Source organism: Melanostigma gelatinosum (assembly GCF_949748355.1).
Source record: "Melanostigma gelatinosum genome assembly, chromosome: 5".
NCBI lineage: Eukaryota > Metazoa > Chordata > Actinopteri > Perciformes > Zoarcidae > Melanostigma > Melanostigma gelatinosum.
The window spans coordinates 18,406,330-18,419,699 of NC_136638.1; the positions used below are offsets into that span (position 1 = coordinate 18,406,330).

Consider the following 13,370-nt stretch of genomic DNA (forward strand, 5'->3'; position numbering starts at 1 on the left):
AATTAATGGCATCACTACAATGTTGTGTTTCAGCGGCACTGGATCGGACCGATTTTCTCGCATACTGAAACACATGCTGACCCAGAGAAGGTAGAGTCCTAAAAACGTTCACTTGCTCTCTCTGTTCTGAGGAGAATCCTCCAACATTAATGACATGTTTGTGTTTCCCCTTCTAGTTACTACCCGCTGTACCCGCCCGTGGAGGAGGTGAACATGGATTACGAGAAGTTTCAGAGCTTCGGTCAAATGCCGCTGACTCCTGACGTCCTCATCATTCCCTCCAAGCTGCGCTACTTTGTAAAGGTGCAGAACTGCTGTTAAAAGATGTGCTTTTTATTTTCTGATGATTTGACACATGCTTTATTTTAACACCTCATCTCCACTTGTCCCCAGGATGTGGTCGGCTGCGTGTGCGTCAATCCCGGACGGCTGACCAAAGGCCAGGTGGGCGGGACCTACGGCAGGTTGCTCATTCAGCGCAGCGCTGCGCCCGAAGACGGGAGGAGAGAGAGCCCCTGTTTGGCTGCGCAGGTGGTGAAAATCTGAATCTTCAAGGAGATTAAGACTCTGAATGCTTGTTGACTTAACCAGGACCAGTTTGCGAGCAGCTTTGAACGCTGTTCTCTCCAGGCACCCCGATGTAAAATATGTTTAAAGAAACAGTTCACTGTTTTGTCCATTGGTCTATTTTTACTTGACAAACATGTCTGTTTGGTGCTGTCATTACTGGGGTGGAATATCAGTCTCTCAGGCACAACGGTAATAACAATCTTTCAATAAATTATTCTTTATTGGTTTTTTTTAATACTATTTTCTTGCAACTACCTTAGTGTTTGTCTCAGCATCGTATCTCTTTCAAAGGCTTTGAGTAGAGGAGAAAAAAAACAGCTTAAAAGGCATATTTATGTGGCAGTTTAATGTAGTTTAGGAATGGATATGAAATAATTATACATTTAGATATCAATCTCTTATCAAATATCAGAAAACAAAACATTACTGTTACAGACCTCCTTTTTCACAAGTTTTTAATGTACTGTTTCTGATGTAACACTCATTTCTGAGGTACGTATATTTCCTTTGTTCTCTGAATTTGGCAGTTGAGACGAATGCATTTAACCATAAAAGTGGTCAAACTCCTCAGAGTCACTTGGCTGATCAGACTTTGTTGATTTATCCGGCGCCACTTGAAAAATCTCCACGTTGTCACAAATTGCTGGAAAAGAAATTACAGATCAACATCTTTAAAAACAAGTTGTTTGTATGTATATCCCATCTTTTAATTACCGTTCATACTCCATCTGGAGGGATCGAAGTTCAAGAAGGAGGTTCAACACCAAGCGTCACAGAGGCAGGGGTAAAGTATGGGAAGTGAGTGTTTGTGCCTGTGCACCCGAATAGTTTTCATGGCAGCAGTGAGGGTTAACATCTCTTTCAGTGTGTCCTGGGCTTCCTCAAACTGCTGCAGCATCTGCCTGTTGTTTTGTTGGGCTATAAGCTCGCTCTCCTTCAGCTCCTGCCAGCGCTGTTGCAGATGCCTTGCCCTGCTGCAGGAAACACACAAACACCGAGTCAGTTATTCAAAATATTTACACCAACATACAGGATGATGCATCTTGCAAGCATTTTGCTGCCTTTTGTATTTTTACTACAGCTTTTGATGACTCTGAGGAGTTGAAAAGTCAGGTTGCAACAACAGAGGCCTGTTGATACTGAGATGAAGACACAGTACCCATCCCACTTCTCCGCCCTCACACACAACCATGAGTTGACAGTACTACTATACTTCATTAAAGCACTCAAGGATCTTACCTCATTTTTAGCCTGTGCTCTCTTTGTTTTGTGAAAGTGTTTCTTTCTGGGTCGGTGAGATGCTCAAGAGACAGTAAATTATCCTTCCGTGCAGCCATGACTGCAGGCGTTCAGTGGATGCAGAGATTATTGGGGATTAAGGTCTGTGCTTTGGGCGGGGGGGGGGGGGGGGGGGGGGGGGGGGGGGGAGGGACCAGAAACATGCTCTCAATCCACACATGGTCATGGGAATAAATTAATCAGCAGTGAGAGTTTTTTTTAGTGCCACACAGGTAACAAAGTTATTGAAACAGCCACTTAAATATAGGGCTGGGCGATAATTCAATATGATAAAGTCTTTCAATGGAATCATATCGTGATGAAATTATACATCGAGATATCGTGAACAAGCGCTCATATTTCTCAGAAAATCTGATATTTTTTTGCACTAAAGTTATTAATTAAATGAGAAAATACACATTGTATTGTGTGAATATTTGATTTGCTCAAGAGTGTACAAAACCATGTGGCTATTTCATACTGACCCTGGTCAAGCCTCTTTCTCTTATCCAGGCAATGAAACAGCAACAGGCTATTTCAGGCGCGAAATAGTCTGAAATATTTAGCTCTACTGATATTTAGCTGAGCTATTTAGAATGAGCTTCTAAATAATATCTATTTAAAAAAAGATTGATACTAATATCCAACTCAAAACCACAGTAAAATCTACACAACTTTTTGATTAGTATTTCAAAACGGGCATACACACCTAGCAGACGTTTTATAAGCGGAACCAGAATGTTGTTTCATTGCGGATGTATTTTCACGTAACACCCCTACTAGAGTAGAAGCTCGATCCCGTCCAGTAGCAGAGATCGTGGTAGGGAGAGAGTTTTGAGAGCCTAACAGCGTAACATTTCAACTCATGAATGACATTCACTTGTTCAGAAGTTATATAAGGTATCATTGGTATCGTGTGGTTTATTTAACTTCTTAAAAGAAAGCTAACGGAGCGGTTATTTTGTTCGGCTAACTAAGCTAACCGACGATTATCACAGTGCGTCTGTCAAATCGGTACTTCCGCTGAGCTCGCGGACGAGTAGGAAAACATGACGAGTTTTGCCAGTCAAGTTTTTGCCAGGGTCGACAGGTTTTGTCGCCCCCTCCCCATGGTCCTCAACACCTTCTTAGTCTTCTCCATTACCGGGGAGGTGAGCTACTTGGTACTGCTCGAGGCTCCCCTGGACGCGGACCAGAAGAAGACCGTGTGGTCCGCCTGGTGGAAGGCGGCGCACCTCCTGGCTCAGTACTTCATGCTGGGGAACATCTGCTGGAACGCGCTGCTCTTCCTCAGGACCAGCCCCAGCATCAAAGGGGTGTTCTTGAGTGGAGAGGGCATGGGTCAAGGGTGGAGGTAAGGAGGGAGCAGCTGGAGGGGTTATTACAGATAACATGACATGTAAATGATATGTTAGACAATAGTGTTTGAGAATATGTAATCCAAGCAGTCAGACATCCACATAAGTATAAACACAGTAAAAAAAAAACTCAGTGCTCTGCTTTTTCACAGGTATCAAGATAGATTTGTTCTAAGTTTTCACTTCATGTGTATTATTTCCATTGGCTTCAACTGATGGTCACAGTTTTTATGTTTCAGTTTAGACATTTAGGAGCATCTCAGACCATAAATAATAGTGGTTTTCTCAGTTGTTTTTCCTTCCAAGGTACTGTTATACCTGTGAGACACACACTCCTCCTCGGTGCTCCCACTGCTACGACTGCAACGTGTGCGTGCTGCGGAGGGATCACCACTGCGTCTTCTTTGGCCAGTGTGTGGGCTTCCGTAACTACCGGTACTTCCTGAGCTGCTTGTTGTTCATGTGGTCGGGGCTGCTGTACGCCACTCTGATGAATGCAGAGGTCTTCCTTGTCATATTGAAGGAGGGCGTGACGGTGCACAGCGTCCTGCTGCTGCTCATTCCCTGGCTCATGCTAGTTTCAGGTATGAGCTGGTTTGGTTTATTGGTTGCTCTATTCCTTGTAGCTGTGGTACTTACCACAGATAGGTAGAATATACTCTATAAAGATTTCTATGTTGACTCAAAAATGCCCATCACATTATTCCAGAGACAAGAATGACTTCTTAAGATGTCTAGTTTAAAATAACGACGCTTGTATCTATATCACTGACTGTGACTTAATCATCGCTGCTGTCCCATCTCTCCCCAGGCCAGGTCTCGGCGCGTGCTTTTGCCTTCGCCTTCATCGCCGATACATGCGTCGTGGGCTTCCTGCTGGTGTCCGCCTTCTTCTTCTTCCATCTCGTCCTGATGCTTCGGGGACAGACCACCAGGGAGTGGTACTCGACCCGCCGACCCTACAGCCTGGGGCTGCGGGGCAACCTGCGTCACGCTCTGGGCCTTCGCTGGTACCTCTGCTGGCTCTGCCCACTCATCCCATCACCTCTCCCTGGAGATGGGATGAACTTCCAGGTCACGGGATCGCTGGAATCCACCCGGTAACGGCTGAAACAGGCCGTGTGTCTTTGCTTTAATGGGGATGGTTAATGTTATCGGGAGCAGCAGGGAACATCACCTCAGTTCAAGAAGCGGTAGCTTGGGATGGGAAGAAGCCGTGTGTGGTGTTATGATGTTAATGGTTATAACGGTCTACCGGTATCTTCTCCGTAGCCTTTACCTGTGCTGAGTTAAGGAAGTTATGGGTCTACCGTGGAAGGTACGTTGACCTTAATTTAAAGGTAATCTGTTCACTCATTGAGGCTTGCCTCAGAATATTAACACAGACGTTAGCAGTGTTCCTCTGGAATACTGAGCACTGAAAGTGTATGTAAACGACACTGAAATGTATTTTATTGATTGGGAAAAATGTTATACTTATTAATCCTTGTTAACAAGCACTCACAACTCCCTTACTACTACCCTCAGGTAGTCACTTAAATTGTTCTTTCTATTGTTTATTTTGCCTAAATCTAAAGGTCATACAAATTTGGCTTGCACTGTCCCTGAATACTCCGTAGGATTATAAAATCTGCTGTTGTGCATAAGCAGCTAGGATCATCACTCCTGAGCTCCATCTTATTTGATTACACCGAGCCTTTTACTGGATACTGTTGCACTAAGTTCAGTGATAATACACAAACTCCCATTCACTAGCAGTGACGGATCTAAATGCAGGCAGTTACAGCAGGCAATACACAATATAGCGGGGGTCCGTGGTCCGCGTTGTTTGCGAGGGCGCGGTGTAACAAGACAGTGATTTAACACAACAGGATGCGGGAATAATAACATATAAATGCTAAGCTAAGCTAAGCCCAGATACCAATGAATCTTACTGTGAGAAGCTTCGTTCGATGGGACTCGTTCCGTGATGGGAATCGAACAGTCCTCGAGTGTTACTGTTGCACTAAGTTAGACAATGAGAGTCGAGTATTGCCGTTTACATAGTAATCTAGCAAATACACTGTGTAAAATGTACCTATTGACAGCACATGTGAACAGCTTTTCCCCGTGTTTCACATTACGTTGTCCATGTTTCAGTCAGTAAGGTACTACTACAAACCAAACCTACAGTGTAACAACATGAAGAGTCATGTTCTGATTCAAGCAACTGCTGTGTCTCAGTATACACTGTTTTATAATCTTTATATCATCCTGTTCTTGCAGTAAGTATACAGAAAATCAACATGCATCACTGTTTTGTACAATATGTTTGATACAATACGCTGAAGATATTTTTCCAAAAAACACATATCTCACATTACTCGATGCCAACGGGACTATTGTTACCTCAGAAGTTAACTTATTTCTGCTGGCCTTAAAATGTAGTGTCAAATTCCAAGCCTTTGTTTTGACAGGAGCTCTTATTTTGCATCCAAAAATATTTTTGTATTATTGTTGATTATCTGTTTGAAGTCTGCCTTCTTGTGCTATTTCATATTGGTCACACCATGATGTTTGGTTTTGCCATTTGAGTGCTGAAAAAAAAATGTTTGAATAAAAAAACGCTGAAATGTGTTTGATCTTTTGTAGTTTTTAGTGAAATTTTGGTTTAAAAGTCTTAATTTTATCTAATGCAGAGAAAAAATTCCAAAAAGTACAGAGACTATTTTGTATTAATCATCGTGGAGAATGTCCAACACGCGGTTAAAATATCTTATAAATGTGATTTCGAATTTGAAATAGCCAGGAAAACGTTTTGGACCCTTCCTCGCGATCCTGTACCGTGTCTTGCGTCATAGTGACAACGTGGTAACGGTAACTGTCGGTTTATTTTAACGGTTTCCTGGGTTCGGTATGACAGCCAGAGCTACAGTTTAGTTAAGCTAGCTGCTGACAACCTCCTGGGTTTGTATTTACGCGCTGGTTCGACATTTAAGGAACGCTAGGTGAGTTAGCTGAGAAACCTAGCTAGCTTATGCTAGTGTGTAACTAGCATACGAAACGTAAATTAATGGACTCAACAGTACATTTAGGCGAATTGTTAGCATTTTAACCAGCTAATTAATGATAAGGCTAGCTGCCTCAGTTTTTAAAATGTGTCTGTAACCTAAGTTAGATAACATTAGATGAGGAAAGTTAACGTTTCCTACTTTTAAAATACTTTTTTTTAAATATCAAATTGTGCTCATGGGTTAAACATTATTTGGTTGACTCTTAAAGATGTAACTAACGTTAACCCCACTTATACACTGAGATAAAGTAATTGCAGTCCCAGAATCTGTTGTTCTTTTTTTAAATATCAGGTGAAATCCACTTTGAAAGGTTAGAAAATTGCTTAAATATGTTTGCCCCTCTCATTGCAGGTAGTGCTGCTTTTTATAAAGTGTTTTAAGAATTGTTAGATAGGTTTTAGCTGGAGCTAACCTTTTGGTAATGTATGTGCACCAAGGAGGAGTAAGCCAGCAGGATGGATGTCACAGAGGAAACTATGTGAGTGATGTTCATCGAATAAACACACACACTAAAAATGTTTGGTTGAGTTACTCAGCACCAATATATGACGCTTCTTCTTCTGGTGTGTGTGTGTGTGTGTGTGTGTGTGTGTGTTTGCAGGACACTGAGGGAGATGCTCGAGAAGATAGCAGCGCAGGATTACAGTCTGAACCAGCAGAGAGACTTGACTGCTAAAATGAGGCACTGGCTGGATGATGAAATGGCAGTGCTGCGTTCAGAAAACACCACCCTCCGACAACAAGTTAAAGCGTAAGAAGTCACATGATTGTCTCAAACCGTCAAACTTAATCTGTCTGTTTTATCTTCATCTGTGAGATCTCCCTTTGAGCTTTTATGTTTTGTTATTCAATGTTGTGTGTGAGCCACGTTATCTTTGTTCCTTACTACTTTTTGAACCTTAACTTTGACGTGCGTGTGTGTTTGTGTATCTGCAGCCAGGAGAAAATCATCAGTGAAGCGCTGAAGGTTGAAGCAGAGCCTTGCAACGGCCTCCTGGCTGATGACCTCGCTGTGAAGCGATGCAGTGACAAAAAGATTCAGGAATTGGTGCGTTACCAGAAATTAAAGTGTTACAATTTGTATTACTGGTGTACGTATACGTGTTGGATAAAAATATAACGCTGCCTTCCAGACCACACTTCAGCTAAATCCTTGATGACATCTCGTTATACGAGCTCAGATCTACGAGTAACAAACATTTAATGATGTTTGATGTTTCAGAAACGGCTATATTCTCGTTCTTAACATCCTCATAATTTGTGTTAAATTGTGTCTTTTATTGTAGTCTAATCCAGGCCGGATGTACACAGGCCACAATGGTATCTCACTCGTAAACCTATGCAATGACACTGAAGTATACGTCAAGGATTTTACTTTTTAGGTGACGTCTGAAATAACAGAATTCATCTTCAAACTTTAGTTTGTTGATTTATAAACATAAGATAGCTTCATACAAGCTCGGGTTATACAGCACACATACAACAGGATAATTGCACATTCATTTTGATCCAAACATCGGAGCATTCACAGTTAGTTATGGGAGTTATAGTTATGGTTGACAAACGGTTAAACCTCAAATAAGCAGATAGTTGTCATTTTACATATCAGGTAAACCTTCATGTTCTTCTTTTTGTGCAGGCAGATGAAATCACCACGATGAAGAAACTGAATAAGAAGCTAACTGAAGAGGCACGATGTCTGTTACTTGTCACAACTCTAATCTGTCATACTACAGTTGGAAGTAGTACCAAAATATACATATATATATATATAGGTGTAGCCCTGGCTAAAAAATGATTTCAGACATCAGGATGTAAATAGTTTTCTAAAAAAAAAACAAAGTTAAAAATATGGATAAAATTAGATATGGATGGATACAAATGTATATTAATAAGAGACTCATAATCTTTACAGTTCAAAGGTTAGTTCATGCAAATGAGCATAGTTTGATTGATATGAGACAGTATGTACAGGATTCAGCACTTTTGTGCCCCCCTAACAACCTAACTTGTAGCAGTATCATATGTCAATCTTTGTTTTGTCTTTGTTTAATTGGCTTGTCCTGAAACAGTCAGCCAATCCAAGCCCATTCTCAGGTAGAGGGGTGGGGCTTAGTCTTGTGTGGCCAGGCTCAGTGGGTTAGAGCAGCGGTTCCCAAACTTTTTAGGCCAAGAAGATTGAGTGGAGGAGGCTGGATGAGATGCCAGACGAGCCAAATATCAGGCATGGAGTGGCAGCAATGTTTGGAAAGTTGTATGTATTTGGAGGATGTTACCACTACTGCAAGGATGATATGATAACATCTGCCTACAGGTAAAAGGATACAACTGGTACACAAATATCCTCTTCTCACTTTGAATAACCTAGAATCTAGGTGGCAAGGAGGGGTACTGCATGAGACTGGGGACAGGTCATACTCACTATCATGCAGTACCCCTCCTCGTCGCCAGGAGTCAGTATAGAGCGCACTGGCAGCAACAAAAGCCCATCTACCTACCCTTTGCCCCGGAAAGCGAACGGTCGCGATTGAGCGGCGGATTCTGTCAAGACGCTTTGGATAATTTATCAAAATAAAAAAATTTACGAATTGAACATTACGGCAAAATGTTTTACCATGTAAGTATGTGTAATACTAGTGATGGCGAGATGAAGCCTCATGAGTAGTGATGGCGAGATGAAGCCTCATGAGGCATCGCAACACTTCAGCCAATTGGTTCGAGAAAGGGTTCATTACTCGAAGCTTCATGTGCACACGATACCACCTACTGGCCAAGTGTATAATCACAGGCAGCTGTATCTGAACCACATAATGTGATGCATTGAATTTTTGTGTCTGTTATGGCTGTTGGGAATGACTGAATTACAAAAATGTATGACCAAATCATTTCTGTACATAAATTATGACATATGTGCATAATAAAATATTTTTTTAATGTATTCTGTGTGTAAATTTTCCCAAAATGGTAGTATCATATGATATGGCAGGTTGTGTAATGATGTTATTATGTCACTTTAGGAAAATGGCATGGGCTTAAGCAGGCAGAGGACAGTGAAAGTGCTTGTGGAACTAGGAAGAGGGGACTGAATATGCTTGTGGAACTTGGACAGTGATGTACAGGACACGGGACATTTTATTCATTTTTATTCAGAAATAGCAGTTTCTCAACAGTGTTTGGTTTTAAACGATTCCTTTTTTTTGACACAACCTCTCCGGCCTTTGAAAACACCCTTTCACAGGGTACAGAAGATGCTGGCGTGCACAAAAACACAAGAGCAAGTCTATATAAATTTGCATACAGGAATTTTTGCCTCTCCCAGTACTCCAGAGGCTTTTCCAGCCTGCTTATATTTGGCTCGGAAAGGTAGCGCTGGACCTCCACAGTGGCATCTGCTGTTACATTTTGAGTCTTCCGTGCCTCCATGACGCTGGTGTCTAAACGATGCCACAGTTTGCTACCTAAGAGGAAACTACAGATCACGTTACTAAGTGTTCTCATCGGAATAATTGATCTCAAAATGTAAAATAATAGATTACCTCCTGTGACATCATGAGAGGTGGAAGCCTGGGGGATTTCCTCTCTGCTTTGTTTTGCCCGTATAATGGTGGCACACTCGGAGGTCAGTCGTTTTATTGCTTCGGTGGCTTTTGTTTGGCTGAAAAATCCTATTACTTTAAATCGGGATCCAGTTTGGACACAAACGCCCTGAATCCAACATCATCCACAATACTGAAGGGCTGTGTGTCCTTCACTATCATGGAGACGAGGGCTTCATCCAGCTCTTGTTTTCTGGTGGCTGGTTAAAAGAGAATAAATACAGTGTCTGTTACCTGTCTTTATTTGCACAATAAACAAAAGTGAACAGGGAAAAATTGTGATGGTGCATTTGTAATATTGTAATGACTTACAATGGCTAGGTGAAGCTCCAGTTTCCTCCTTATTCTCATGCAAGGCACGGTGATGCCTGAGCATGGATGAGGTGTTGTTATTGTACCGCAACTCCTTGGAGCACAATAAACACCTCACCTTTGAATAAAATAAGAAACTGTGAAAAATACAGTTCTTGATAAGCAAACCTAATGTGTCTGAAATAGAGTTAGATTTAGCTTACCTTATTAGGAGTTATCAAATCAAAGTGTTCCCACACAGGGGAAATCCTCCTCTTCCTAGCTGGCTCCATCTTATCACCTATCCTTCTCTCCTCACTCTCCTAACTCTCCAAACTATCTCTCTCTAAACTCTCCAAACTATATAAACGCTATCCAAACTATCTCTCTCTAAACTCTCCAAACTATATAAACGCCATCCAAACTATCCAAACTCACAACTCTCCACCAACAACCCACATTTTGAATGGCGCCTGAGGGGTTTATATTGCTGTCAAACCTCTCGGCAAAATCTGAACCACTTCCCGAAGCAGTCACGTGGTACAGCCGGGCAGCGAGGCTTCGGACGTCATCATTTGTGGCTCCTCCCCTAAATGAAGCAAGCCTCGATACGCGCTTCGAGGAAACGCCCCCTCCATTACTCGACACACGCTTCGAAGCGTCGGCACATCTCGTAACATCACTAGAGAAGACTAAGAAGGTGTTGAGGACCATGGGGAGGGGGCGACAAAACTTGTCGACCCTGGCAAAAACTTGACTGGCAAAAATCGTCATGTTTTCCTACTCGTCCGCGAGCTCAGCGTAAGTACCGATTTGACAGACGCACTGTGATAATCGTCAGTTAGCTTAACGTTAGTTAGCCGAACAAAATAACCGCTCCGTTAGCTTTCTTTTAAGAAGTTAAATAAACCACACGATACCAATGATACCTTATATAACTTCTGAACAAATGAATGTCATTCATGAGTTGAAATGTTACGCTGTTAGGCTCTCAAAACTCTCTCCCTACCACGATCTCTGCTACTGGACGGAATCGAGCTTCTACTCTAGTAGATGCAATGAAACAACATACTGGTTCCGCTTGTAAAACGTCTGCTAGGTGTGTATGCCCGTTTTGAAATACTAATCAAAAAGTTGTGTAGATTTTACTGTGGTTTTGAGTTGGATAGTAGTATCAATCTTTTTTTTAAATAGATATTATTTAGAAGCTCATTCTAAATAGCTCAGCTAAATATTAGTAGAGCTAAATATTTCAAGCTATTTCGCGCCTGAAATAGCCTGTTGCTGTTTCATTGCCTTGATAAGAGAAAGAGGCTTGACCAGGGTCAGTATGAAATAGCCACATGGTTTTGTACACTCTTGAGCAAATAAAATATTCACACAATACAATGTGTATTTTCTCACACCGACCTGAGGAGAGGAGACCTGCATCCGCGCCAGCAAACAGCGCGCCGATGCCAGCCGAGCCCTGCATCCGCGCCAGAGCGAGCCACGCTACTGGGTGCGACCCACTCCTGAGGACCGAGCTACTCACAGTCTGCGCACGCCCCGAGAGCCGCGCTCCCGAGTCAACACTCGAGGACTGTTCGATTCCCATCACGGAACGAGCCCCATCGAACGAAGCTTCTCACAGTAAGATTCATTGGTATCTGGGCTTAGCTTAGCTTAGCATTTATATGTTATTATTCCCGCATCCTGTTGTGTTAAATCACTGTCTTGTTACACCGCGCCCTCGCAAACAACGCGGACCACGGACCCCCGCTATATTGTGTATTGCCTGCTGTAACTGCCTGCATTTAGATCCGTCACTGGTAGTGAATGGGAGTTTGTGTATTATCACTGAAAGACTGAACCAATGGTGGCCAGACCTTCGTCTCGCCAACCGAGTTTCGGGGTGATAAGAAACAATGCTCTCATTCCACCGCAGTGATAGGGGTCTGTTTTATTTGGGATTTATTTTCTCTCCCCATCCTCACTACAACGCGGACCGCACACAGAGTTTGATCCATGACCCCCCCCCCTCCTCTCTCTCTCTCTCTCTTCGCTCCCTCTCTCTCACTTAAGCTACACACACATAGTCAGCAGCCCTTGGGTAACCCCGTGCCCTCGGGTGCCTCACTTACACATATAGCTTTGAGCTAATCTAGCTACGTGCTGAACAGCCACCACATGTAGACGCCGGGTCCCCTGTTGGCCAACCGCCATTTTGGGTCCCACGCATGAGAGACGTCACCACGTCCTAACTACGTCACACGTCGCTGAGCTGTTCCCTCGTTCCTGTATGAAAGTTGAGCAAAGAACTGTGTTTAGTAGATATAATAAAAGTGTTTAATAATTAAGAATTCATAATTAGTCATAATCATACGTGTATTGGGAATGCATCATTAAGATAAACATAAAGTGTTTTAGGATTAGTAGCTAAAAGACATGAAGCTTCTGCCAAGTTGCAGAAGTTTAACTTTCATACTGAAGGATTAGCATAGAAGGGATAAAGCCATAACTGACAGTTATTTGAATGTGTTAGAAACTCAGGGAAAGAGAGTCGTGGAGACAGGCGTTTACTGAAGTGCATAGAGAAGTTAGCTAACAAAAATTGAGATAGACGGAAGGGGAGGAGTCGCGAACGAATATGTGGGCGGGGATAGAAGTGTTTTTCTGCCTCTTTTAGCGTGTGGTTGCCTGGGACGGCTGTGTCCTGGGACCAGAGGTAGTTTTTTCCAAAGTGGGTTAATTTTGTAATATTTCAATTTCAAATTTCAAATATATTTTTTATTATATTTCAAATATTTTTTATTTCGGAGCTCTGTTGTGTCTTTCCCTTTGCTTTCCATGAACTCATAGATCTCCTCACGCAACTGGAAAAATCTTTCCAGCACCTTTCCCTGGCTTAGCCATCGCACCTCTGTGTGATAGTGCAAGTCACCATATTCTGTACTTAACTCCTCCAGAAAAGACTTGAACTGGCGGTGATTTAAACCTTTGGCTCTGATAAAGTTTACCGCTAATGTTATGATGCTCATCACATGTTCCATTTTCAAGGCTTTGCCACACAACGACTCCTGGTGGATGATGCAGTGATAAGCTGTCAACTCACTTGTGACGTTTTCCTCCTTCATCTTTTCTCGGATCCTCCCCACCAATCCACTCTTCTGACCGTACATCGCAGGCGCTCCATTTGTTGTCAGTCCCACAAGTTTATCCCACGGCAGCCCCATTTCATCCAC

The 13,370-nt window shown here is 42.5% G+C and overlaps 2 protein-coding genes across 2 annotated transcripts in view; both read left to right on the plus strand.

Moving 5' to 3' along the window:
• Positions 1-546, plus strand: part of LOC306777620 (DNA polymerase alpha subunit B-like) — a gene marked incomplete at its 3' end in the record, with an annotated part of 32,880 nt that extends 32,334 nt beyond the window's left edge. The window contains exons 14-16 of the mRNA XM_079268786.1: positions 34-90; positions 177-303; positions 394-546. Coding sequence (XP_079124912.1) covers positions 34-90; positions 177-303; positions 394-546 — 337 coding nt within the window. The remainder of the gene's footprint in view (positions 1-33; positions 91-176; positions 304-393) is intronic.
• A 2,098-nt stretch (positions 547-2,644) lies between these two features.
• Positions 2,645-5,786, plus strand: LOC306777198 (putative palmitoyltransferase ZDHHC24). The gene is made up of 3 exons (XM_079268226.1): positions 2,645-3,202; positions 3,513-3,790; positions 4,018-5,786. The coding sequence occupies exons 1-3, from the start codon at positions 2,898-2,900 to the stop codon at positions 4,308-4,310; spliced, it is 876 nt and encodes a 291-aa protein (XP_079124352.1). The 5' UTR covers positions 2,645-2,897; the 3' UTR covers positions 4,311-5,786.
• Positions 5,787-13,370: the final 7,584 nt, after the last annotated feature.

What these genes read in the sequence shown, in the direction of transcription:
- LOC306777198 (XM_079268226.1), top strand. Translation starts at nt 2,898, where the DNA reads ATGACGAGTTTTGCCAGTCAAGTTTTTGCCAGGGTCGACAGGTTTTGT. An exon ending in GGCATGGGTCAAGGGTGGAG is followed by an intron (nt 3,203 to 3,512) that starts GTAAGGAGGGAG and finishes TTTCCTTCCAAG; the next exon opens with GTACTGTTATACCTGTGAGA. An exon ending in CTGGCTCATGCTAGTTTCAG is followed by an intron (nt 3,791 to 4,017) that starts GTATGAGCTGGT and finishes ATCTCTCCCCAG; the next exon opens with GCCAGGTCTCGGCGCGTGCT.